At 48.6% G+C, this 23,997-nt stretch overlaps 1 protein-coding gene across 2 annotated transcripts in view; it reads right to left on the reverse strand.

Moving 5' to 3' along the window:
• Nucleotides 1-3,725: 3,725 nt before the first annotated feature.
• Nucleotides 3,726-23,997, reverse strand: part of SFXN5 (sideroflexin 5) — a 196,478-nt gene continuing 176,206 nt past the window's right edge. For both annotated transcript variants that reach the window (XM_006261298.4, XM_059721418.1), the window contains one exon: nucleotides 3,726-16,671. In XM_006261298.4, the coding sequence (XP_006261360.3) occupies nucleotides 16,594-16,671 (78 nt within the window). In that variant the 3' untranslated portion in view covers nucleotides 3,726-16,593. The remainder of the gene's footprint in view (nucleotides 16,672-23,997) is intronic.

Below are 23,997 nucleotides of genomic sequence, written 5' to 3' on the forward strand. Positions count from 1 at the left end.
GATATTCAACTGCACAACTTAGAGTCACATAATGTGGACTTGCTCCCAGACCACACAGTTTTCCTCTTAAAGAGACCCACAGCTTTTTGCAAGCCCAGCCTTTAGATTGTGCAGGGGGGAAAAAAAGGGTAAAAGACACCTGGTAGGAGTAGATTTGCATTGTTTTTGCCAAGGAGCCCTGGGTTTTATTGCATGAGGAGGACTTGCCCTCAGCCCCACTATCAGAGCGATGCTCTTGCATTTGAGTCCATCTTGCACTGGACTGTGCTCTTAGCTGGGCCAAGCACTGCAGTCTACCTTGCCATCCCTGGGATGTACCTGGGCAGGAAGCCGGCATGGCTTATGGTGGAGTCCAAGCAAGACAAGCTCCTGGGAGCACATCAAACCTGCCCTGTGCTTCCTGACATTCCCAATCAAGCTCAATGGCTCCATCCTTATTTGCAAAGTCCTCGGGCCTGGGACCCTAAAAGAGCAGAAGCGCCGGGAAGAAAATTCAGCTGACAACTTCACTTCTTGGGGAGGGATGGAAAGGGAGTGTGGAGGACGCAGCATTTGCAAGGCTCTGGCCCACAGCGGTGCAGCAAATTCCCCCAGGAACCAAAGTCCATCCCAACGTCTTTCGGGAGCACGTGTGACTGTGCCTTCTGCAATATCAATGCACGGTGTACAAAGAAACCGTCGGACGAACTCACCCCTGAACAACAACGCAGCACACAACTCCTACCGGAACAAGCTGCTCGCCACTGATGCTGCTTCCACTAGGGACCAGATGCGAGACCAAAGGCACGAGCGATGCCAGGCTCCGTGCCGTTCCTCTTGAAGACGCCCCACTCCTACGGAGGCGAACGCAGCAGGAGAACCTACACAGAACAGACAGGGGCTGAGACAGCTGTGTAACACCCAGGGATGAGGCCTTGCTACTGTCCCCTCCAGTCAGTTCTCTATTCCGTTAAACCACGGTCTGCAGTGGGAATTGCTAGGCTACAGCTAATGCGTCCCAATGGGAGATGACGGCAGCCCCTCGGCTTGTGCTGGATGACAGTGCGCAGGCCAAACCCTAGTGACTATATAAGCAGGGGACAGCCCTGCTCTGGATGATGGACTAAGACGTGGGCCCCTTGGTGAATTTGGTGATTTCAGCTGTCTCCTTTGCCCACACGTCCTAGGGAGCTATTCCTCTGGATCCTTCCATTGTGAAAAGTGGCCCGACCCACAGGGCTGGAAGGAGAGCAGTGACCAAGGCCTTTTCTCAGCTCCCCTGAATATGCAACTGGCTGGTTGGTTTCGAAGCTGCCTTCTGAGCTATCTATCCCCATTCCTCACATAGCTCATCCCAAGGGAGGCAGCTGCTCTGCTAACCACGCTCCCGGTGAATCAGGCACCTTCCACTCATTGCCTTGTAGGAGCCAAAGTTTGCATTACGGAGCAAGCCAAGGGTTTTGCTCTTCAATCCTGTGGGCTGAAAGGGGTCTAAAGGGCTTCAGCCTTGGGGAAGCTCATGGGCCGTCCTGGCGCCACGGGCTCCTCATACTCCTCCCAACACGCCAGTCCGCCTTGTCCTTCTCCCTTTCTCTCCCTGATTTTCCCCTAACGAACCTAAAAGGTGCAAGGGAACGGTCTACTGGTGTGACCAGGGTCTCCATTGAGAATGGTGCATGGTTACATCATTGCTACGGAGGCCTGACCAGCCAATCAGAATGGGATAATCTGGGCTCTTTCCCTCATGAATGAACAATGGGATTATTGGGATAATCTGGGCTCCTCCCTGCATTTTGCCCAGCAACTTCTAATTGATCATCTCCACTTCTGCCTGCTGAGACCTGCTTGCTTGTTGCTTTGTGTCTGCACTTCGAACTCAGAGCAGGGACAGGAGCTAAGACCTGGTCCACACACCAGTTTCCCAGCATGGCAAGGAAGGATAAGGTCATTTTAATCACCCTTAGTGGTGCTGACCATGGGCTTCGTCCTAGCGCTTTCGTCTGGTTTAGATATTCTGGATACCGTGGAACTTGATTCAAAATCCCATATGAAGCAGCGTAGAATACTGCAGACACTGAATAACTCACCAGGATACGTGCAGAAAGGTGCTGTGCTCGTTCTCTTTCCCGGACGGTAATATGCTATACTGCATTACCGCTTAGGCAAATTGATCTACACCAGCTTGGTTAGCAGGATGCAGCCCGTGTGTCTAGACAAGCAGCGCAGTTCCTCGTGGTGACCATGTCGCTGTCTCCTTGGCTTTCTGCCCCTTTTTCTTCCCATGCAGTGGGGATTGTCTTCTCTGAGAGACAAGGTACACTTTGCTCTAGGTGATACCTGGGTCTAAATTTCACAAACTCACCTGGCAAACCATTAGGATCCAGTGATGGCATGCAGGGATCGCCATGCTCCGCAGCTCGGGAGATCCTGGAACGTAACCTCAAAGGGTAAAGTCAGCATGTCCCAGGCACCAGGCGCATTTCAAATCCCAAGTCAGGCACCAATGGAAATCCCATCTGAACCCATCCCCTCTGCATAGGGTGAGCTGCTCCCACTCACCCTTCACGCAAAGGGAGGGAGAATCTTTGTCCCTGGTAAAAACGAGGTAATGATTTACCTTGTAAACTGGGGGGGTGGAAGGGACTCATTTTGGAAGTAATTGGGGTGGGCACGAACCTTAGTATTTTACAAACTGAGACATCAGGTTACGAAAGCTCTGTGAAAAGATTAACCAGCAACCCCTTGAACAATTAAAATTAAATGACATGCAAGTGCTCATCCCGGTCAGGTTAGCTGAGTTCCTGCACATACCCCCCAGCGGACATTGCTTTTACGTGGCTACGCTGGGAGGAGCTACCCCTGATAAGGGCGAGCCCAGGGAACATCGCTTCGCTGGTCCCAGGAACGAACTCTGACATCTTTCTTTTTTGTTTATGGATGAAAAATGTTATGGTCTTGCCTCTTACATTCGGCCGGGGTGACCTGGGGTGTGCCTTCACACACACGCACACGCACATGCACGTGTACACACTAGCAGGTCTGATGTCATTCAGCAGGGGGCAGCGTGGCGCACAGGTACGTATAAGCAGAGGCATGTCTGATTTCATGCAGCCGTCAGAGAATACGCGTGTGCACACAACATTCCCTGTTTGTGGCTGGCAGTAATGTGTACGCACATACGCACGCAGAGGCATCCGACTGCATCTAGCAGAAGCTGCAGGGAATAGACAAACCTGTGCGAGTGTGCAGGCAAACTCATATCCCTACTGCCCTGATTTCATTGGGCAGCGGAGAATACATGTGCACACACATGCACGCAAACAGGTATGATTTCATCCAGCAGGAGGCAGGAAGGTGTGCGCAGCGCGTGTGTCCCCCCCACCCTGTTTCCACCCAGGAAAGGCAGTAGAGAACACACGTGCACATATGAGACCATGCACTCAAATACACCCCGCACTCCCGCTTTCACCCAAAAGAGGTAGCAGGGAACACACACACACACACACACACACACACACACACACCCCTCTGCTTTCACCCAGGAGAGGCAGTAGGGAATACACACGCACATGAGACCATGCACTCACACGCATACGCACACATGCGCACACACACAGAGTACACTTCCGAATGGCACGTGGCTACTAGCATCTACAGTAACAAGCCAAGCGTGTATCTTTGCTCCACTAAGCCCCTGCATCTCTCATACGCATAATCACACAAATAATAACCGAGCTGCAGCCTAATCCTTTAAATGCATTCGCTTTTATTCCAGACATTTAGAAGTGTTACATAAAGTGTTGTGATCGATAAATCTATTGAGAAGGTTAAAAAGACACTGTGCGCATTTCAAAGTCGATCGAAGTTGACAGAGGTATATGTGCTTGTAAAGTTACATCGTAATAACGGCTGGAAGACAAGTGACATTTTGGAAAGGTAATACCCCTGTGTTTCTTATGGTTTACAGTTTGCCATTCAATACAATTATAAGGTGCATTCAGACTGGAGTGGCTGGGGAGCTGGAGAGCGATTTTGTCAGACAGGTTAAGGTTACATGAGGACACCATTTACAAAACATGAAGAAAAAAAAAAAAGGCATTTCTGAAAGGAAACCAGAGAGAATTCAGGGTCTGTAAATAACCAGCACTGTCAGGACTCGTGGGAAATCACTTCTTGTGCACCCACGACACCAGTAAGTGATTCCCAATCAGGCTAGTTCCTTGGCACAGCTGCCCCCTTAGCAATAGTTTTGTGGTAGTTTAACGAGATCTGTTCTCAGCGTCACTGCGGGGAAGCTCTCCCTGTAATATGCCCGACAGCACCCAGAAACTCCCCGAATGCCTGCGAGTGGCACGTCACAGAACTTGAGTTCTTGGTCACAAGCTTTTAAAAGAAAGGGGTAAAGAAAGAGACAGCTACGTCTACCTTGGTGTGTGGTATCGATGTTACCCTGAGATCTACAGTGCTCTACAAGGTCGGTTTTGTACAGTTGTGTCCGTGGTGTAGTTATCTTCTGTGTTGCGGACATAAAACCAGAAACGGGGCGTGCCCCCTACCTGCTCTGGGTTATTTAAAATCTTTCTACGCTGTGTTGGAAAAGTGGGTTCAGTAGATCAGGAAGACGGAGGGGGCTGGAAGTGACTTCCTACAGTCCTTGCTGAGGCAGAACTCCCACGGGCTTCACCGGCATGGTGATCATTATTCACTTAGCACCGTAAGCGTGCGTCGTGCTTTGCAGAAAAGGGGAGACAAGCACAGGACCAAATCCTCAGTGGGTGGCATTGCTCTGATGCAGTCAACAGAGCGAGGTTAATTTACATCCTGGGGGGACCTGGCCCTGCTCTGTAGCGCTCGTGCTCTTAAGTGCAGGCAAGAAGCGACAAGTAACCACTGAGTAACCGGAGTTTTGCCTGAGTTGTGGGACTGGGCTCTAGTTAATGAGACGCCCTACGAATAGGAGACGAGCCCAGAAATAGAAGAGACGGCCGGAGAAGCTCGAGGATCCTGGCCTGGTCCCCAAAGACACGGCTCAAATTGAGCACAAAGAAGCTACATCTCTATTGCGATGGACAAGAACCCAGCGAGGTTGTTTCGCTGGAGGGAGGAAGCGTGGGGAACTAGAGGCCAGAAGCTGTGACAGGCAGCAGGTGCGAGGCTGACTAGCAGCAACCTCTTACCTAGCCTTGGACTGCCCAGCTCCCATGCCAGGCAAGCCGATTTTGTGCCCGGGCTGGATGAAGCATGCAGCAGGTTAGCACTTTGCAGCGTGCTCTCTTAGCCGCGAGATTTTGTCGCCACGTGACCGACTGGCGTTATTGCTTGCGAGTCCCGATGTAGCTGTAACGGGAACTCTGCGGGCCAGCGTCTCAGCTGCTGCACACACGCAAAGTCCCGCTGGGGCTCGTGGAGCCGTCCTGATTTTCACCCGCTGGGGATCTGGCTGGATGTGTATGTGATAGGCGACATGAATTTGTCACCGGCCTCAAGGTGGGCTCATGACCTCCGGCTGCGGCCGGCGGAGGAAAGCGGGATAGGAAGACGGGAAGACCCTGTGGCTAAGGAGAAGGTTTGCTCTGGGTGTCCAGGCCTCTGTCTAGACCGGCGGACTTGCCTTGCAGACGCCCCCGGAGCCAACACCGAGGCTTGCGCCTGCTTGGGCCCCTAAGGAGCTGGAAACTGCTCATTCAGGACAGTGGCCAAGAGCAGCTCTACGGAAATCTTCTGCCCTCATTCTCCCTCCTGCTGCTTCTCCACTGGAAAAGATATTCTGAGTCAGTACGTCAGGGTCCAGGACACGCTCGTACCCCCATAGCCCTCCCGAGCTCCAGGTGACAACCAGCCGGCTGGAGGAGCACGCGACACAAACACCTCTTCCACCAGGGAATCAAACTTCTCACTGACTTCTTTTGCTGCAACCTGGTCCTCATTATTTCTTAATTAACATGCCCAAGAAATCAATTAACTGCCACATTTCTAATTAAAAACTACAGGAGATGATCATCTCATTATTATTATCTGCAGAGGTGAACAACTTGATGTGTTTTTTTTTCCCATTTCTCCCACTTCCCCAATTATAGGAAATAATAAATGCAAATGGCTGTGTCATTCTCACAGATTCCAGGTTCCTTTTGTATATTAGGAAAGTCAGAGAGATTAATTAGCTATTAAATGAATGTGCATAATGTTATCATTAGCTGTTGTGTGTATTCTTTTTGGCACAATTTGCTGTCCTAATAAACAGTACTAATGCGCTATCAGTCTCCTGGTGCCATGCTTTTAATTTCTACTACTGTACAAAGAGCAAAGTCTATGCATTTGCTGAGCATGTACGATCTTGATCCTGCTGCGGTTTGACTTGAGCCAGATTCTGATCTCAGGTGCAGAGAAGTCCTCTGGAGTCAGGGGAGCGTCTCTGGATTTACAAGACCTTGAGGGCAGAGGTTGGATTGGTCTTTATGTGGGTTTTATCACCTAAACAGAGGCCCAGCACTGTTTGAAAAACAAGTGCGACTGGTGATCCTGCTTCAGTGTTTGGAGACCAAACTTGAGATGCGTTAAAGGGGCCCAGCACTGAGGAGCTGCTGAGTACCTGCCTTCGGGCCCCTCCCTGCTGTGGCTCCCCTGCTTTATGGGTGGCATTTTATGGTGATATGTCTTGTGTTGCGAAGAGGTTAGATCATGGATTGTGTAGGATGGCTTGGACATGGATGATCCTGCCTGAGACAGGGGGTTGGACTATATGACCTCTGGAGGTCCTTTCCTTCTCTATGATTTTACGATTGACATCTCAGGTGTGCAAAATCACTGCCCTTTTAGACACTCTGAGTACACACGGTGCTTTGCAAAACAGTCCAGTGCATTCGACCCTTCCCGACTCCTTCTGGAGCCGATCCTGTTTCTCACATTATCGTGTCACACCACTTTGTAAACAACACCCGAACATAATAAACTAGGAGATTCACGGTTCCTGACAATCGATACCAGGCCCGCTCGGAGCCCAGGGAACATCACAGGGAATATACAGTGCAAAAACAGCAACGCGAGGCTCTGCCACCTTCTACGCATGGGCAGCATGTCTGCGGTACAAGATTCAGGTAGTCTACGAAGAGTACAGAAGTTGTCTACAAGTCAACAGCAAGCAAAACTGGTCTTTTAAGACTCTTTGTTTCTTAGGCAATCGAATACATGAGCATTCATTTTGGGTTTGTCTCTGCTGAACCATTCTGCTGCTTTCCTTGCCATCCAAACCTCATCAAACGAGTTGGGGAATAGATTTAAGAATAGATCTGACCCAACGCAACATGCCACCTCTCCGTGCTTATCCCGGGTTAGCTGCACTGACTGCAGTGAAGATAAATCTGGAATAAGGTGAGAGTGACATGGGACCATTCTCATTGCTCTGTTTGTACAGCTCCTGACACAATGGTTTCCTGCTCCGTACTGGGGCTGTACGGCGTTGTTGCAACACAAATCACTATTACTATGTACTTGGTACCTTATAGACAGTTTCTACTCTGAACAGCGTAAAATCCCAGAGGCAAAACAGCAAGGCTGTCTCACAATATCGATTCCAGTGGCTCTACTCCTGGTTTACACCAACTTAAGTAGAAAGGGAGTCAGGTTTTCCATTTCTGAGGGGCTCTCACCATTGATTTCAAATGGGAAACCTGCTTTAAAATGAGTTAGAGAATGCCCAAAAAGAGGAGGCAAGAAGGCTGGGGATTCACTGTGTATAACGTTGCCCATCTCCTAACGATCGGTGGGAGGATTGCTAGTCAATCCAGCAAGATCAGAGGAGGGACGTGCATCGGTGTCTGGTGGGCACAGGTCTACGGGGAGTCCACGCCACGACAGATACTGAAGATGAAGCCAAACGGCAAGGGTGCCTCCTGCTGCAGCGAGCCCATTCCTCCACTCTGCTGCAGGGAGAGGTTGCCTCCTGTCCTGTATATTTACTCTCTTTACCAACTGACTTCAGAGTGGTAAATATTCGTGATGGATGAACTTGATGCTGGAATAAGTCACTCGACGAACGGCAGAGCAGCTGGTCTCGATGACATGTGCATGGAGCAGATCAAACACGTTGGTCCTGCAACCAAGTTATGGGTATTATGCCTCTTTAACAATTATTCAGAATACCTGTGTTACGGTGACAAGTCCATGTGATACCTCTTCCAAACCAGGGAAGGATGCTTCCGGCCAAGACAACTATAGGCCAGTGTCACTTCTGTGGCATCTGTATCTGCTTTACAAATGCCCTATTCTCAATCAAACAATTTTCAACTATTTAGTTGGTCTAATAAAAGATATCAGATTTACCCACAGAACCTTTTCTGCTTATGTCCTTAGACCAACACAGCTACAACCAACACCTCTATTCTCCATCACCTTTCACTCACATTGAACAGCATCTAACACCAGAACAAACTAGATTTGGACCAGGCAAGTCCTGACCTAGCCAAATATTAAACATCACCCAGCATATAGAAGCAAGATTCACGAAAGGGATGATAACAGGTGCTGTATTTGTAGACCTATCGGCAGCATATGACACAGTCAACCAACAAAACCCACTTGCCAAGTCTACAGTATGACTCACAGCTACCACCTAGTGCAGCTCAACCCATCTCCTTTGGAGAATAGACATATTTAAGTAGAAGTGTGCAAGGAACGGAGATGCTGGAGATGACAATGAAACGGCCTTCCATAGGGTAGCATGCTAGCACTGATCCTTTTTAACGTATATACCAATGACCAACCCATACAGTAATACGAGGAGCTCAATAAATGCTGATGATCTATGCATCACGTCACAAGAGAAGGACTTTGCCACTGACATCTGCACTGAGCAACTCTTGGATGACTACAGTAAGAGCCAGCTTCGTGCCAACCCAACCAAGACACAGGTCACAGCTTTTCACCTATGCCACAGAGAAGCCAAGCAGAAATTAAACATCCCCTGGGCTGGAATACCGCTGACTAATCACCCAAACGCTGTGTACTTGGGAGTTACACTGGACTGAACACTTCCATTCAAAGCACGTGCAGAGAAGATGAAAGGGAAAGTCAGCGCCCGCAACACCTTACTGTAAAAGCTGGTCACCTCAAAGTGGGGAGCGAACCTAGCTCCGTTACAAACCACTGCTACTGCCTTGTGTTACTCCACTCCAAAGTATGCATGTCCAGTCTGGGAACGATCAGTTCATGCCAAGAAAACAGACCCAGCTCTCAATGACAGCTGTCGTGAAATAACAGGATGTCTAAAGCCAACTCCAAAAGACAGCCTGTACCTACTGGCTGGCACTGCACTGCACTACCTGATATCAGAGGAAAGCTAGCGACCCAAAGAGAAAGATCACGGCAGATGGAAGACCCCAGACATCCACTCTGTGATGACAAATAAGTGACTACATGGCTTAAAACATGAACGAGTTTTGTGACCAGTGTTGTGCCATTGGACACAACGGCTGACAGGGTGCGACTGAGGTTATGGAAGGAAAAACTACGTGCAACCAGGTGCTGCAAAATGGACCCGGAACCCCAGAAGGACCTGCCAAGAGGGGTAGATCTAGACTGGCCAACACAGTGATACCTGAATCACCTCTGCACGCAAATGCTCAGAGCAAAAACAAACATGATCAAATGAGAGTACTCTAAGGACACAAATATATGCGAGTGCGGTGAAATGCTGCCTATGGAGCACATGCTCATTTGCTGACTCCTTGGTGAGACCCGTATGAAGAAGGACCTCGCTGCAGCAATGGAAAGAGCCATCGCTTGTGCATGATTCTGGAAAACATCTAGTTTATGACAAAGACATGAGAAGAAGAAGAAGAAGAGCGGAAGATGTGTACCCGGGGCAGACCACAGCGTGCAGAAGCTGCCGTGGGAGTTGGAAGGGCACAGCTCCAAGTTCTGCCCTCAGAGGTCTTGGTGGCTTCCTAGTGACTGCTCCCACTCATCAGGATGTGACCAGGGCCTGATGTGAATCTCTGGGAGCAGCAATGGTGAAAAGAACAGGGCAAATCCATCTCCAACATCCTCAGGCTGGTTGCATGGGTTTTTCCTTGGATGGCCCCAAATCTCCCCCCTCGTGCTGCTGTCCACCCTGCAGAGGACCCAATCTGATGGCTGGTGTCTTCCAGGCACTTCTGCAATAGATGTTAAGGAATATACTGGGCCTTTGCTGATGGAGGCTGACCCAAGTGCTCTGCTAAAGATGTCTCCACATCACGGACCAGATGTTGTGCCTCGTTCAGCCCAGTCACCACAGAGGCATTAGACCTAAATGCTAAACCATTAGCTCCTAAATGGAGCTATTCCTCGTTACCAAGCTGGGAGGAGTACCCTCATTAGCCATAATGTCTAGCAGGGGGTATTACAGAGAACAGTTGGATAATAACTGCCTTACTCAACACTGAGTCAGATCCCCATGCCTGCCTGTTGGTGAGGGCTACAAATGCAACATCCAGGGACAAATAAAACCTGGAACAGTGCAGACCAGATGTGCTGAGTGGCTTCGGGTATTTCTGGTGATGAAAAACCCCTGGAGGAGGGAGGGAAGCAGTGAACCTGGCTTTTCATCCCTGGGAAGTGGAAAATCTGTTGCATAAAAGGTACATTGGCAGGTGCTGTCTGTGTAGCTGGATGATTTCCATTCGCTTAGTGGGATTTCCAGAAGCACCTGCTTCTATCACCTGCTCAGGAAGAGCCCAGTGCTGCTAACACTTTTGCTAGGAAGATGGGAGCATGAATCTAGAAGCGTGGAGAGCAGCCACGGAAACTTTTACTGCCAAGGGTTAAGAGGAACTCCTCCTCGCACTGCCCCTCCGCAACTCCGTGAGAGACTGCCCCTGTGATTCTCTATGGCCGTGCTGTCATTTAAATCCATCACTTGATGGTTTGGATCCTGGCATCAAGCACTCTTTGTTCCCCCAGCTAACTTAAGGGGAAGAAAAGAGGAGGGCTCCTGGGTAGGACTGAGTCGAGTTGCTTCTGCAGCTACTCCAGGTCACCTGAGCACTAAGCCAAGAGGGTAACCTCGAAGTCTAATAACACACATTGGTTGCAGTCTGAGGAAGGCTGCTACTAGAGATGGCTTTCTGTTCCAAAATTCACGTTCAGCTTTGGCTTCATAAATATTTCACCACTGAAAGTATTGAGATCCAGGGGTTTGGTTTGGTCCAACTGAAGGAAACCTGTAAAATATGTAATGGTGCCCCTATTACGATTGTTTCCTAGATGTCACACCTTTGCATTTCTACGGCGTCTGCCTGCTCTGCATTCTGCCGCAGAGTACATGCAGTGCATTACAGAGGACATGCGCATGCTGCCTTCCTCCAGGCCCTTTGCTCTTCTTCTTTCCTTGTTTACTTCCCCTTCACAGACAATAATTGCCACTCACGTCGAACGAGGCAGGGTGTTCCTTGGAGAAAAAAGACACAGTAGGACTCTCGTAATGACAGCAGGATCTCAGACAACTAAGGAAGGATGAAGAGAAGTAAATCCTCTCCGAGAGAGCACGGTGTGTGTTTCATGTCTCACATGCTGCATCCTCTGCTGCCCAAAACGGAGGGTTTGATAGCTGGCAGCCAGGCATATAGGTGGGGTTCAGATCCTAGCTCCCGTTTAAGCTGTAACTATTACAGTGGGAGACGAACTCTAAATAACTGAGTGGACCCGGACCATTCCAGAAAACAGTCGTAATAGTTTTGTGGCTATGTATAACATAATGGGAACGTGATATATCAGAGAAGTTTAGATCAGGCTAATTGTTATCTCCTTCTTCTGAAATCAAATATATCCACCGTAGGCCAAATCCAGAGGTGGTGGGATCTGTAACTTCTAGCAGAAATCATAGGAGTGAGTAGCAGATGCTCAGTTCCTCTCTGGTTTAAGTTCCTGAGTTAAGCACAACATAAGAAATGTCTGCGTTTTATTTTAATAAGGTTTAGGAAAGAGAGATCATTGCTAGTACTTAATCGGCGTTAAAGGGTCACTGGGTGCGTCTACACGTGCATTTAATTTGAAGCAAGAAACTCCAGTGCATATCGCGCTGGAATTTACTGCTCCCAGGCAGCTGTTTGAACCTGTGCCCAGAACCGCAGCACGTTGAGCTGGGTCGCAGCAGCCTTGACCGGCAGGAGGTCTGGGGGGTCAGCCTGCCGCCCCGGGGCTGCCCAGACCTGGCTCAGTGTGCTGCAGAGGAACTGGTTGGGGCACAAGGATGCTCCGGTGCAGGGCTAGCCCCCACACTGAAGCATCCTCATGCCCCAGCCAGCCCCATCAGCGTCTACACGTGTTGCTGCGCACTAGGACTTATTTACAAGCACTATCCTACGGCGGTATTAGTTTACTGCTGCCTAATAGGGCTGCACATGTAGACGCTGAGATGTTTACTGCACAGCTAATTAGATAACTCCACGGTCAGCGCCTTGTGTAGACATGCCCGCTGTCTGCCTGATTACTCCTGTTAGCACTGTAATTAAGGGAGAATAAGCTTGGCACATCTCGCTGACAAGAATTCAGCAGGTCCTGACTCACTGCAGTGACGTAACCTGTGGCAGAGAAGAACAGGTTGGCCTTTTAGACCCTAAGCTGCATTTGCAGAAATCAGGGGTAGAACAAGGGCAAGTCATCTCTCCCGTGGCCGTAAATCAGCACGGCCTCGCTGGCACCGGTGTGGACCCCACTTTCTTACACGCAAACTGAGCACATTTGATAGGGATTCATAGATTTCATAGATTTCTAGGGTTGGAAGGGACCTATTAGATCGTCGAGTCCAACCCCCTGCTCTGATTCAGTGGAGGAAAATCAATCTGGAACATCCCTCTTGACCCTTCTGCTGTCACTCTTCTGGCTTGGCACTGGATTTTGATCCCCCTTCATGCCAGACAGGCAGCGTAACTCCTTTGACATCAACAGATCTATTCCTTACACTAGTGGGAAACCAGCATTGGCCCTCTGGTTGAAATGTAGGATGAAGGTCCAGTTCTATTTTCCTTTAAAACATTGCAATCCTCAGCAATGCCTCTATTAAGTACCTGTGAAGCACTGAACTGAAGCCTGCTGCCTCCTTCATGAAACATAAACAAAGTTTGACTTTTAACATATGCAACACTTGCTGGGTTTTCGTCTTTCTTTCCTCAGGTATCTCTCCCTACAAAAAATGCAGTGAGCAAATCCTTGAATATTTTTCTACCGTGCATTGCAATTAGCTGTGCATGTTGAGCATTACTCACGCCATCTGCAGCCCCGCAGGTAGCTCGAGTTCACAACTACTGGAATCTTTGATCAGTAATTATGATGTAAAAACAAATCATCCCCACCTCCCCCCAGCAGTATCACTGCAAAGAGAGGTATTCGTTTCCATCCCCTCCCCAGCCTCAGATGACTCAGTTAACCCCTCCTACAAGCGATCTTGGCAGGATTTCAGCAGAATGGTTCAAACGGTGACAAAACCCTGTGGCACAGAAAATGATCAGCGCTGACAGAAAACACAACCAGGACAGTTCTCACTGCTAACACGAGAGGCTGATTTTTTCCACGACTTTCACTTCAGTTCAGAACAATGAAGAAGGCAGGTTGCCCTCTCTACAGTAAGACGCAACATGGCTTCACATTCCTTAGGATCATCAGGAAATTCAGATTAACTTGAGGCTCAGTTTAGCTGTTTCGTTTATTCGGCACATGGTTTTTCTCCACGATTTGCGCACGCACGCACGCACTAGTGTCCGCCAGTCCTGGGAACCGGGTTTGTCTCGAGTCTGATCAATACAGCAATGAAAAGTCCCATTTTCTGCTGTGCTAATGCGGTGATCTGCATCAGTGCAAAGCTCTGTTTGCATCGCTCACCAGCAACTTGGGTTTTTGTGTTCCCCTCTTTGCACATCCTGGGCCGGACTCTATTCCACCTGTTAGCTATGTAAAGTACTTAGGCACTTAACTGTGACTCTTCCATCCTGCTTGAGTACAGTTAACACAAAAGCTGGGTGCGCCCTCCTCCTCCTCCGCACTGCTTTTTTGTGAATGAATCTTAAGTGCCAGATGACAGCGTGTTCCAAAAGTAGATGCATGAATGGATGTTCAGGACTTGAACGAGGTGGAACACAATCACACTTCGGCACCCGATCAGTTAACAGAAACTGGCCCTCTCTCTGTCTCGTTCAGCTAGAGAGGCAAGCCTGGCTATATTCTCTTTCATTGCCGCTGTGATCCAGTTACACGCTGGTCGGGATCAGTGGGCTTGATTCTGGGCTGCATCATCCCGTGTCATCTTAGATGCCGGACCAGTGTGGGTGTTGACGGCAAGCAAGCCAAACTGGTAGGAACTGGGCACTTGCCTTAGGTCTGACTCTAAGCCTGAAGAAGTCAATAGAAAGTCTCTGACTGACCTGCATGGGCGCTGGTGTGAATGATGACACAAAGTGTGAGAGTGCACAAATCGGGCTAAAGCAGAGGGGCTAAATCAGCAGAGATCCAAGAGCACTACACCACCGTGCCCCAGCTGAAGACCGAGCCCAGCGTGTCTTGTGTATAATTCAGTGGGATGCTTCTGCATGCACTCACACGAGGTGCACACCACCGTCACAGCGCTGGGCTCTAGCTGCTTCTCTCCCAGGTTTATCAGGACAGTCACAATGGCACATACAACAGTGTAAGTGGAGAAACAGGCCCGATGTGTCCATTTGAAACCCGTGCCCTGGAGGAATGTGCTTCATCACGTCGGCTCCACCAACCATTCTTAGCACCACTGTACGCCTATCCTCACTATTCATTGTAAACCTCTGCTTTGGCAGAACACAACTCTTCCAGTCTCTCTTCTCCCTAAATGACTTATACCTGGTTGTTACTCAGCAGACGTGGGCTACCTCACTTGGTGTGAGGTGTACATTCATATCATCTAGTGCATTAGAAGAAACTGAGGCCGTCTCATTCTGCTGTTACCAGGCTGTACGTCCAGGATGATTTCATCAATTGGAGTGAAATGATTCTGGATTTACACTAGCACAACAGAGAGCATGACCTCGCATACTCACCACCCTAGGGATGGACAAAATGCTGTGAGACAGAGTCTCTTCCCACTGTGAGTGGTTTTTATTTTGTGTAACTCCACTGATTCCAGTGTGGTTACCCCTGATTTTACCCCCAGCACGGGAGCAGGATCAGCCCCTGGGGTTTGACCCACGACTGAGTAACTCCCATTGCACACTGATGTGACTCCAGAGAGGAGTTAGACAAACAACAAAATGGAAGTAACACACTGATGATTTAGGTCTCTCACTTTCATATATTGCCATTTATATACATTCTACATCAGTGGCAATTGGATTTCCCTTGCACAACCCACCACCACCCCCCAAAGAACCCCAAATCCCAACAGATTAGTATAATACATGCACTTGGATTGTGCCCCTCGCCATCGCATCTGGCTTCTGATCAAGATCTTTTTAATTTTCATCTTCTGCAGTGATAAAATGCAAAAGCAAGACAAATTCTAATCGACATAACCTCATTCAGAAATCTGCATCCTTTGGCTGCAGTTACTCTGGTATAAAAGGGATTAGGATGGGGTTGACTTTATGACTCAGACCCTCAGACAATGTAAATCAGCAGAATTCCAATAAAACCAACGGGGCTCTGACCGTTTATACCAGATCGGGCCCTTCATTACGAGGTTGTATTCTGCTCTCAGTTCTTCTAACAGCATGACTTCACTGCAGCCAACAGAAAGTTACTCTTGGTGTTTGTCAATGTAAATGAGAACAGAAGTTGGTTAATTATAGATCTGTGCAAAGTTAAAAGAATGGATCTGTTTTCTTTACACTAGAGGATTTCTTTCCTGCCCGGTGCTTTGCAACTGGGCAATTGTCCCTTATCTTTCTATCTTGGGGAAGACACTGTGACTGTACCAATGTCTTCGGCTCACACAGAATTTCTTGCAAGTCTATGAAATGGCAAAAAAATCACTCTAGTTGTTTGCAGGGGAGGGAGGGAGGGGACACAGGCTCTGACCTTCATTGCACTATTTGATTAAAATCCAAGTGTTACAATCTAAACGTGGAGAATTGTTTTTTTCCCCGTTCTTTATGATTCTTGGTGCAAGACTGACATTTAATCAATACCGTACCCTCATCAGACACCCTATCTAGCACTAATTCATGCACCGATCGATTTCTATGGAATTATGTCTGTGCAGCATCCAACAGTGTGGAGATTTAATTCTTATTAAAACCAAAACTGCCTTGTGTAGTCTACCTTCACGCAGAGTTAGGCATAACCGCACACATGTATCATTAAACTTCCTTCCACGCAGCGCTGTAAATTCAGAACGTTATTTGTCAGCTAGTTCTCTAATGTGTTTGAATGTCATTTTTTTTTTTTTGTTCCTGCTGCTAATTTAAAACTTTTAATATTAATCTTTTCGACCGATGCGAGGTGTCAGTTCTCTGAAAGTGTTAATGTACTCCCCGTTCTCGAGGGTGGTAATATGTTACTATCTCTGAGTTCTATTGTTTGCTGTTTGTTTTTTTCTTTTTTCCCCTCCCCAATAGTAATTGCGAGTTTTTCCCTTCCCCTCCCCAAATCTTCCATGCAGAGAGGATCCACTGCCACTTACAATCCTTTATTGTAGACAACAGTCTTACTGGTAGTGGCCATTGCGATTTCTGGCTCGAGTCGTGATGTCTCAATCTGCCAAATAAAAGAGAAGCCCCGGTTAGAACTGCTGGGAGGTTGATATAGGAAGAGGTAAAGTGATAAAATACATATACAGAAGTCGTAAGTGGCTAAGAACGTACACTTCATTGACTTTATTCTGATCTCAATGACACTGGTATTCATCTGGGGTAACTATAGGGAAGTATATGAGCCTAACTTTGATCTCATCTTTGACTGTTAATCAGGTGTAACCCATACAGAGGTCAATGTAAAATGGCCTGTGATCAGGATCAGGCCCAACAGACCTACTTGGCCCTGCAATAATGAACAGTACTAACGGTACGCTGCACCCAGCAATGCCTATCCCCTGATCTCAGAGGGCGTTGCTCTGATTAAGCCTTGATTAACGCCACCTCCCTACCTAGTCCTTGACCCTACAACTAGCGTTGCCGAGACCCAGTGAGGTCCTCGGGGCTTCTTCCAGGAACAAGAAGTTGCCTATGCAGGTCTAATGCCAGGATCAGGGCCCTAAATTCTCAGGGTAGCACCATGGGTGAAATCCTGGCCTTAGTGGCAAAGGGTTGATGGTTTCATTGAGACCACAATTTTACCCCAAGTTGTTCTTCTCTTTGCAAAGCACCATGCACATCTATGGCAGTACCAAGTCCAGTCATGTGCTCTAACAGATGAAATAATATGTCTTAAAAAGTCTTTGCAAAATGCATCCGTGGATCCTCTGTGTGGTGCTTTGCAGAGGCAGCGGTGTTCTGTCTTCTCTCCTTTATGCTGCTCCAGTCAGACTTAGATGAAAGCTTTCCTGGGATCTAAAAATAGTATGACCCGCTGCATCAGGAGGAAAAGATGGGGGCATTCTTGTTGTCCGATCTAGGCCAGGATCCCACCCAGAACACAGGACAGGCCACCTCCCAGTATCATATTTTTAAAAATCCTATACGTTTAATGAGTGCTGTAGCTGACACAATGCTAAGAACCCACGTTAAAATCTAAATGCTTTTGAAAATGTTTAACCTAGTTAGACAAATTAGCAAAAATTTGTGCAAAACAATTTAGGTATTTAAAATATTCAATGTTTTTAAAAACTGGAAAAACTGTTCTTAGCTTTCAGCTGCAAAAACCCAACAAAATATAACATCAAAGCAATCTTAACATGAGGTGCAACATAACCCTTCAGCAAAGCTGTTAAACAGCTACTGAGGCATCATGGGAAATAGCACTTCATTTATTCAAATGCACATATGTCAGGTTTTTGCACCATATGTCATTCCAAGCTATTTACAGTAATAATTAAATCTTAATCAACGTTTAACCTCTGTAAAATGTTTGAAGGGATCTAATCACCCTTCAGACTGCACTAATGAAGGAGAAATATATAAACATAAAAAGAAAATGATGCATAGATAGCGCACCAGAAAGAACAGTAATTGCAAAATTGTATTTCTTTTAAATATAATCAGCAAATTATGTAAAGTAAGCCAATGAGTATTTTAAGTGAAGACATCTTGGGTGTCAGAGGTGTGATCAGCTAATTTTGTACTGCTATCCATAACAGATGTAGCATATTTTCTTTTTAGTGCCATTATTAGCAACTTCACCATTTCTTCTCTTACTGAAACACAGAGAGGAGCATTATCATAGGAGGAAGCTGCCCACAAAGGTAAAGAGAAGGCGACTCTAACAGCACTGGAGGACAGTCGCCATTTTGAGATGACGATTAACTCTCATCTGCCCGGCTCCGTTAAAGCTTCTCTTTCCGTTCTCTTCCTTCCAGGTGTGGAAAGGAAACAGCTTGCACGCGCACATCACCTGGTTTCACTGGTCAGTATTAAACATGCCCTGCTGGGACATGCCTGAGAATGACCTCACTAATGACCCAGGTAAAAGAGAAGCAAATATTTCTGTGGTCACCTTGAACTAACCTCCATGGCCTCATCCTCTGCCCTGGTAGCACAGGTATGCAGGGAGATCAGCACCGTAGAGGAGTGGAAATGCACCCTGCCTCGAAGGCACGGCTCCTTGGGCAGCTGCACGGATGGAGAGGAAAGCTGTAGGCACCACTTTTATCGCACGGTGACGATGCAGGGGAGCGCGGTTTGGTACAACGTGCTGCAGCCGATTCAGGCTGGCATGGGTGAAAATAGAGTGAATATACTGGCCTCTACAGACCTGATGGCCTGAGACCTCCACACGGCAGCAGCCTGGAGGATGCAGCGGCGGGCTGCGGAGAGCCTGCGTTTCAGCTTGGGGGGTGAGTCCATATCCCTGCTGGGTGCTTTGCACAACACCCTCAATAACAGACCGTCAGTGCCCTGGGACCGCACAGCCCAATGTAGACATCCTCAAAGGCCCTAGGCCTCCTTGGCTGCACAGACAGTCATTTCTGGCACCTCTGAGAAGTACAGCACATCACCCTGCCCACTTTCCCTTGCACAGCTGAAGCACTCCTGCATTGCAGGATATTGCACCGAGAGGGGTGTGGACATGAGGCTGGGACAGGGAGGACTTCAGAAGGGGATTAAAGATGGTGGCTAAGTCAAAGTGGCTGGTGCTAGAGTCAAGCAGAGAGTGGAGAAGTAAGGGTCTTTGACCAGGATGAATGCAGAGCAGAAGGATGAGAAAATGAATCCACAGAACAGGAAAGTCTGGTTGTTCACCGCTCCCCCCCAAGAAGACCAAATCATGGAAAAGGAGCCTGGCGGGGCCCTCAGGAGGTCACATCTAGTCCAGCCTCCCACTGAAGGCAGGATCATCTTTGTCCAAACCACCTCATCTCACTGTTTGTCTTAAAAACCGCTCTTAAAAACTTCCAAGGATGAAGACTGCACAGCCTCTCTAGCTTTACTAGCGCTGACCAACTTCATAGTGAGGAAGCTCTTAATATCCAATGTAAGGCTTCCCTCTTATAATATAAAAGCATTACTTCTTGTCCCATCCCCTGCAGCCCCAGAAAACAGTCTATCACCTTCCTCTTTATAACCACCCTTCATGTTTATGAAGACTATTATCAAGTCCTTTCTCAGTTTTCAGTTCTCCGGAAAACACAATCCTAGTTCTTCAACTTCTTATGAGTCATGTTTCCCAGGCCTTTAATCATTTTTGTTGCTCTCTGCTGGACTCTTCCCAGTGTGTCCATGCCTTTCTTTAAATGCGGTGCCAAAAACTAGACATAGTACTCCAGGTGAGGCCTCACCGGTGTTGCTGCCCATGCAGGTGATAAAGGGAGCGCCAAATAGCTGGGGCGGTGCTGTGTATATTTTATTCTAGTTCATTGCTGGGCCCACTCATATCCCCATGAAGCCCAAGAAATCTTAAACAAATGCCTGGAGGATCTCAGGAGTCATTTCTTTCTTGACCGACAGGGGATGGTCATCCCAAGGCTTCACCTTGTAGGCAAAAATGCACTCCTGGTTGACTTCAGAAAGGCGTAAGGAGGGACTCTGTAAACACTGTCCCCCAGTCTCAGGCACCTAGACTTTCCCAGAAGTACAGATCTAATACTGAGGCAGGTAAATGAATAATATACTTCACTAAGACACTGGAGATGTATTTATCAGAAAGATGTCAGGGAGAGAGGTTGTTCCCTTTGGTAGGAGATCAGACATTAAAAACTAGGGTGAAACAGAATTAAGGCAGTGGAGCTACAAGTCAGTAACAAATATAATAGCAAAGGGTTTTGCACCCTCACTCCCTTTGCTGCAGTTTAGTTTCTGATGCACAGGACACTCTTATCCCTGCTTTCTTGTTGAATGTGTTGTTTGCCATTGTTTGGTGCTTGCTGCTGTATCGACTGCCAGTCCGGGCTCCTGTTCCCCTGGACTTCAGGTCATGGCACAGCTGAGACTCATGCTCCAGGGGTGATAGAAAGGGGCAGTCCATCCACACTCCTCCTGCTGTGATGCAGAGTATTTGGCAACCCCAAATACTTGTGTCCAGCCTCCAAGAAGGTGTGGGGGGTGAAGCGAGATACCTTTAGATAGTTCTGGTCTTTCACGATGGAGAAACTCTAAAGGGCTCTGATGGACACCAGTGCATCCACCTCTGAAGCCCCACAAAGATCAACCCTCTTCTTTATATGGCCAGACACCTACATGAAGCCACTGGCAATGCGGGTGGGACAACATGCTGAAATGTCATTGATACAGAGAAAATACCCAGTCCTACACCTCCTTCCTATCGAAAGCAACCAGCATGTTCTTGCAGCTCCCTTGGCACTAGTCAAGATTAGTTTATGAATGAAGAGCAGCTGGCTATGGGGGGATAAGGTAAGACTGAGGTGGGACCCTTGGGAAAAGTGAAATGCTCCACAAGAACTGGATTTCTCTACATCCAGGACATCGGTGTGCCTATTGAATCCGCCCATGGATGTGACGTCTTTTTGGAGTCACAAATAACATACAGTCACGGTGGGAGAATAGCACTGACCTCCCACTGTGTGTGGACAGAAAGCAGCAGTCCCACCACCCAGGCACGGGCCTGGCCACAGCGACTCGTGCATGACCTCTGGGCTTGGCTCCTGCAGCTCATTATATACAGGAATGAAGCCCCGTGTGCTGAAAATGCTCCAACTGGTGCAAATGAAGCAGCCCATCTGCTCAGTAAGTTAGAAAGCCAATAACACCCCCCAGCCCCCTGCTGTACCCTTCAGACTGGCTCCCCATTGAATCCTGAGCCGCGAACTGGACGTGGAGACTTGAGGGCTGCTTTGCCAACCCGTGAGTGCAGCTCAGAGGGAACTCTCCAAGTGGATATCCTCTTGGAGAAGCTCCTACATTGCCGTGGTAAGGAGGGTGGGGTCTGCCCCTCCAGGACCCAGTCCTAAATGCGAGTGGGTCTGCAGAAGAGTGGGATCACTGGTGCGGAGATCTTCCAACTGCAAACTTCTACAGCTGCTCTGGACCCTGGCATGACCACAGCTTCCCTCTATTACCAGGCCTTTCCTTGATCACAGCCATCCCAAGAATCCCCTTCATGGGCGAGGATATGCCTGCTGCAAAGGGACACACAATCCAGTCCTAGCAAGTGGTTAGAGGCAAGTCTTCTGGGTCCCACCCAAGTCTCGGTGCCTCCTCGACAGAAGGCCCTGTTTGAGTCCAGGGTGTCGTGCTGCTTTCTACCTTCTTCCACATGGGAGGCCAGATCTTTGGGCAGGAGAATGTCCTTTGTCCCCCTGTGCGAAATGCTGGATGACAGCTGCTTGGGTGCCTAGGGACTTCAACTTGGGCAGTGACAGCGAGCCGGGTCGGGGTGGAATAAAAGCTCGAGAATCCTTGCAAAGAGACAGCAGCTTCCCCGTGTCGAGAGAGCTGAAACAAGACTGACCAAGGACTGTGTGGCCAGGAAGGGAACATGGCCCAAGGCGGCAAAATGACAAGAACCCTTCTTCCTGTGGTGACTTGAAATGCAAACACCAAGGTGGACACAAAAGAAGGAGAAGGGGCGAAACCTGACCTTGGTCCTGCTGAAGCTTTCCCACCCCCACTCCCCCCAGGGGAGCAGGATCTGCTCTGAGAAACAGCACATCCAAGAGGAGAAAGGGCATCTCCAAACACATCAAGGAACGGGCAGTACAATTCTCGCTCCTGTTGCACTCATTGCTTCTCGTAGGTACCGAGGTTTGATGCAATTCCACAGAGCCGCGTGCTCTCTGCAACAACCAGGTGCGTTTAAAAAATGCCCCGCGTCTCTATTCAAGCATCTGTTGATCAATCAGCCTAACCTAGGTAACGAAGGCAGCATGACAGACCTGCTTCCCGGGTCGTGCTCCTGACCCAGTGAAACCTATCCCTCGAGGGGAACAAAGATGCTTGAAAGGGAATGCCTCTCGCCGGTGCCCGCTGCAAGCCAGTCCTATCCCCCCCATCTCTCCCCTGCCGTGGAAGCCTCTCTCCGCTAATCAGTACAGACAAGGCTAATTGGGGTGATAAAGAACTGGCTCCGAGTGCTGGCGTGGGCTGGAGGAACAAATGGTGCGGTGGTCACAGCTGGCACTGTGGAGACGGGGAAAGAGAGAGTGCGAGGCAGGCTCCCAGCGCTGAAAGTTTCATCAGCCCATGTTGTGTGCGGGGCTGCGAGGTGGGGGGTTGTGTGTGTTTTGCATTTGCTGCTGACACGGGTGTAACGTACAGGCGCGGCCGGTGAAGCAGAAGCAGGCAGAAAGCAGATGCTTTTTGTTTGGGGTTGATACTCATTTCTATCCCGGCTCGGGAAAAGGTGTAGAAAGGAATGTGCTCCTAAGGGGGTAGGGAGGGAGACAGGTCTAGGCTTTCTGCCAGGGAGCCTGTAATGATATGGAAGGCAGCTAGGGGAGACAGGAGCAGATGGATTTGGCGAACAGCTAATCACTCAGCCAACAAAAAAAAAAAAAAAAAGGAGGAAAAAAAAAAAAAGCAGCCAATTTTGGAAGGGGGAGGGTCACCACATACTGATGATGCCTCATGAGGAGGTGGGGAAGGGAGTAAGGAGTTTGGTCATCTCCTCTTACGAGGATTAGCCAGGATGGGGAAGAGGGAGACGCCGATGATCCAATTGAAACCTAAGCTCTGGGCTTGCTGCAGAAACACGGGGGTGAAAAGACGGGGCCTGGGTCCGCTGGGAGGCCAGGTGAGAAGATTGCAATGGTCCCTTCTGGACGCACACTCGCCGGGGAGGAGGACAGTGCACCTGCAAAACCTCACTTTGAGCAAACCGGGCCAGAGTCGAGTCTAGTCGCAGCCTACGATGATCCCTAGTGCTCTATTTATTGCAGTAGTGCCAGTAGGTACAAAACAGGACCGGGCATTCATAGTGCCAGGTGCTGCACAAAGAGCTCGCTATCTAATATAAGCATCTCTCCAAACTATACAGCAGGTCCAGAAAAAGATATCACGAAAAAACCCTTGCTTCTCGCACAGTTCCTGGACGATCGTAGCTCGAACGCTCCAACCATACTCGTTTAAGCAAGGGTGGCACTGTGGGCATGCTGAACACGAACAGAGTTTATCTTGCCATACCGATGGCAAAGAAATCTAGTAGGCTATTATCCTCTCTGGTGAGATGGTCTATTTACACTGGGACTTTTCTCAAGTTCTCCCTGTTTGTATCCGATCTTTTTCTTCTAATTGACAAGAAATGAAAGCACGTGGCAAATAGGGACAAAACTGAAACTTCGGATCAAAAAGCATTTCCAGTTGGGGCCCTGATGACACTAAACGTTGCTCCTCTTGTTAGGAATCACCCGGGGAAAGGGAATAGGGACGGGCTCAAGCGAGAGCCCTTGAAGAGGCTGCCCTGACATGACACTACTGTTCTCATTGCGGCGAATTTGCAAGTCAACGGATGTCAAGCAGGATCTGAGAGTATGCA

Source organism: Alligator mississippiensis, chromosome 2, assembly GCF_030867095.1.
Source record: "Alligator mississippiensis isolate rAllMis1 chromosome 2, rAllMis1, whole genome shotgun sequence".
NCBI classification, from domain to species: domain Eukaryota; kingdom Metazoa; phylum Chordata; order Crocodylia; family Alligatoridae; genus Alligator; species Alligator mississippiensis.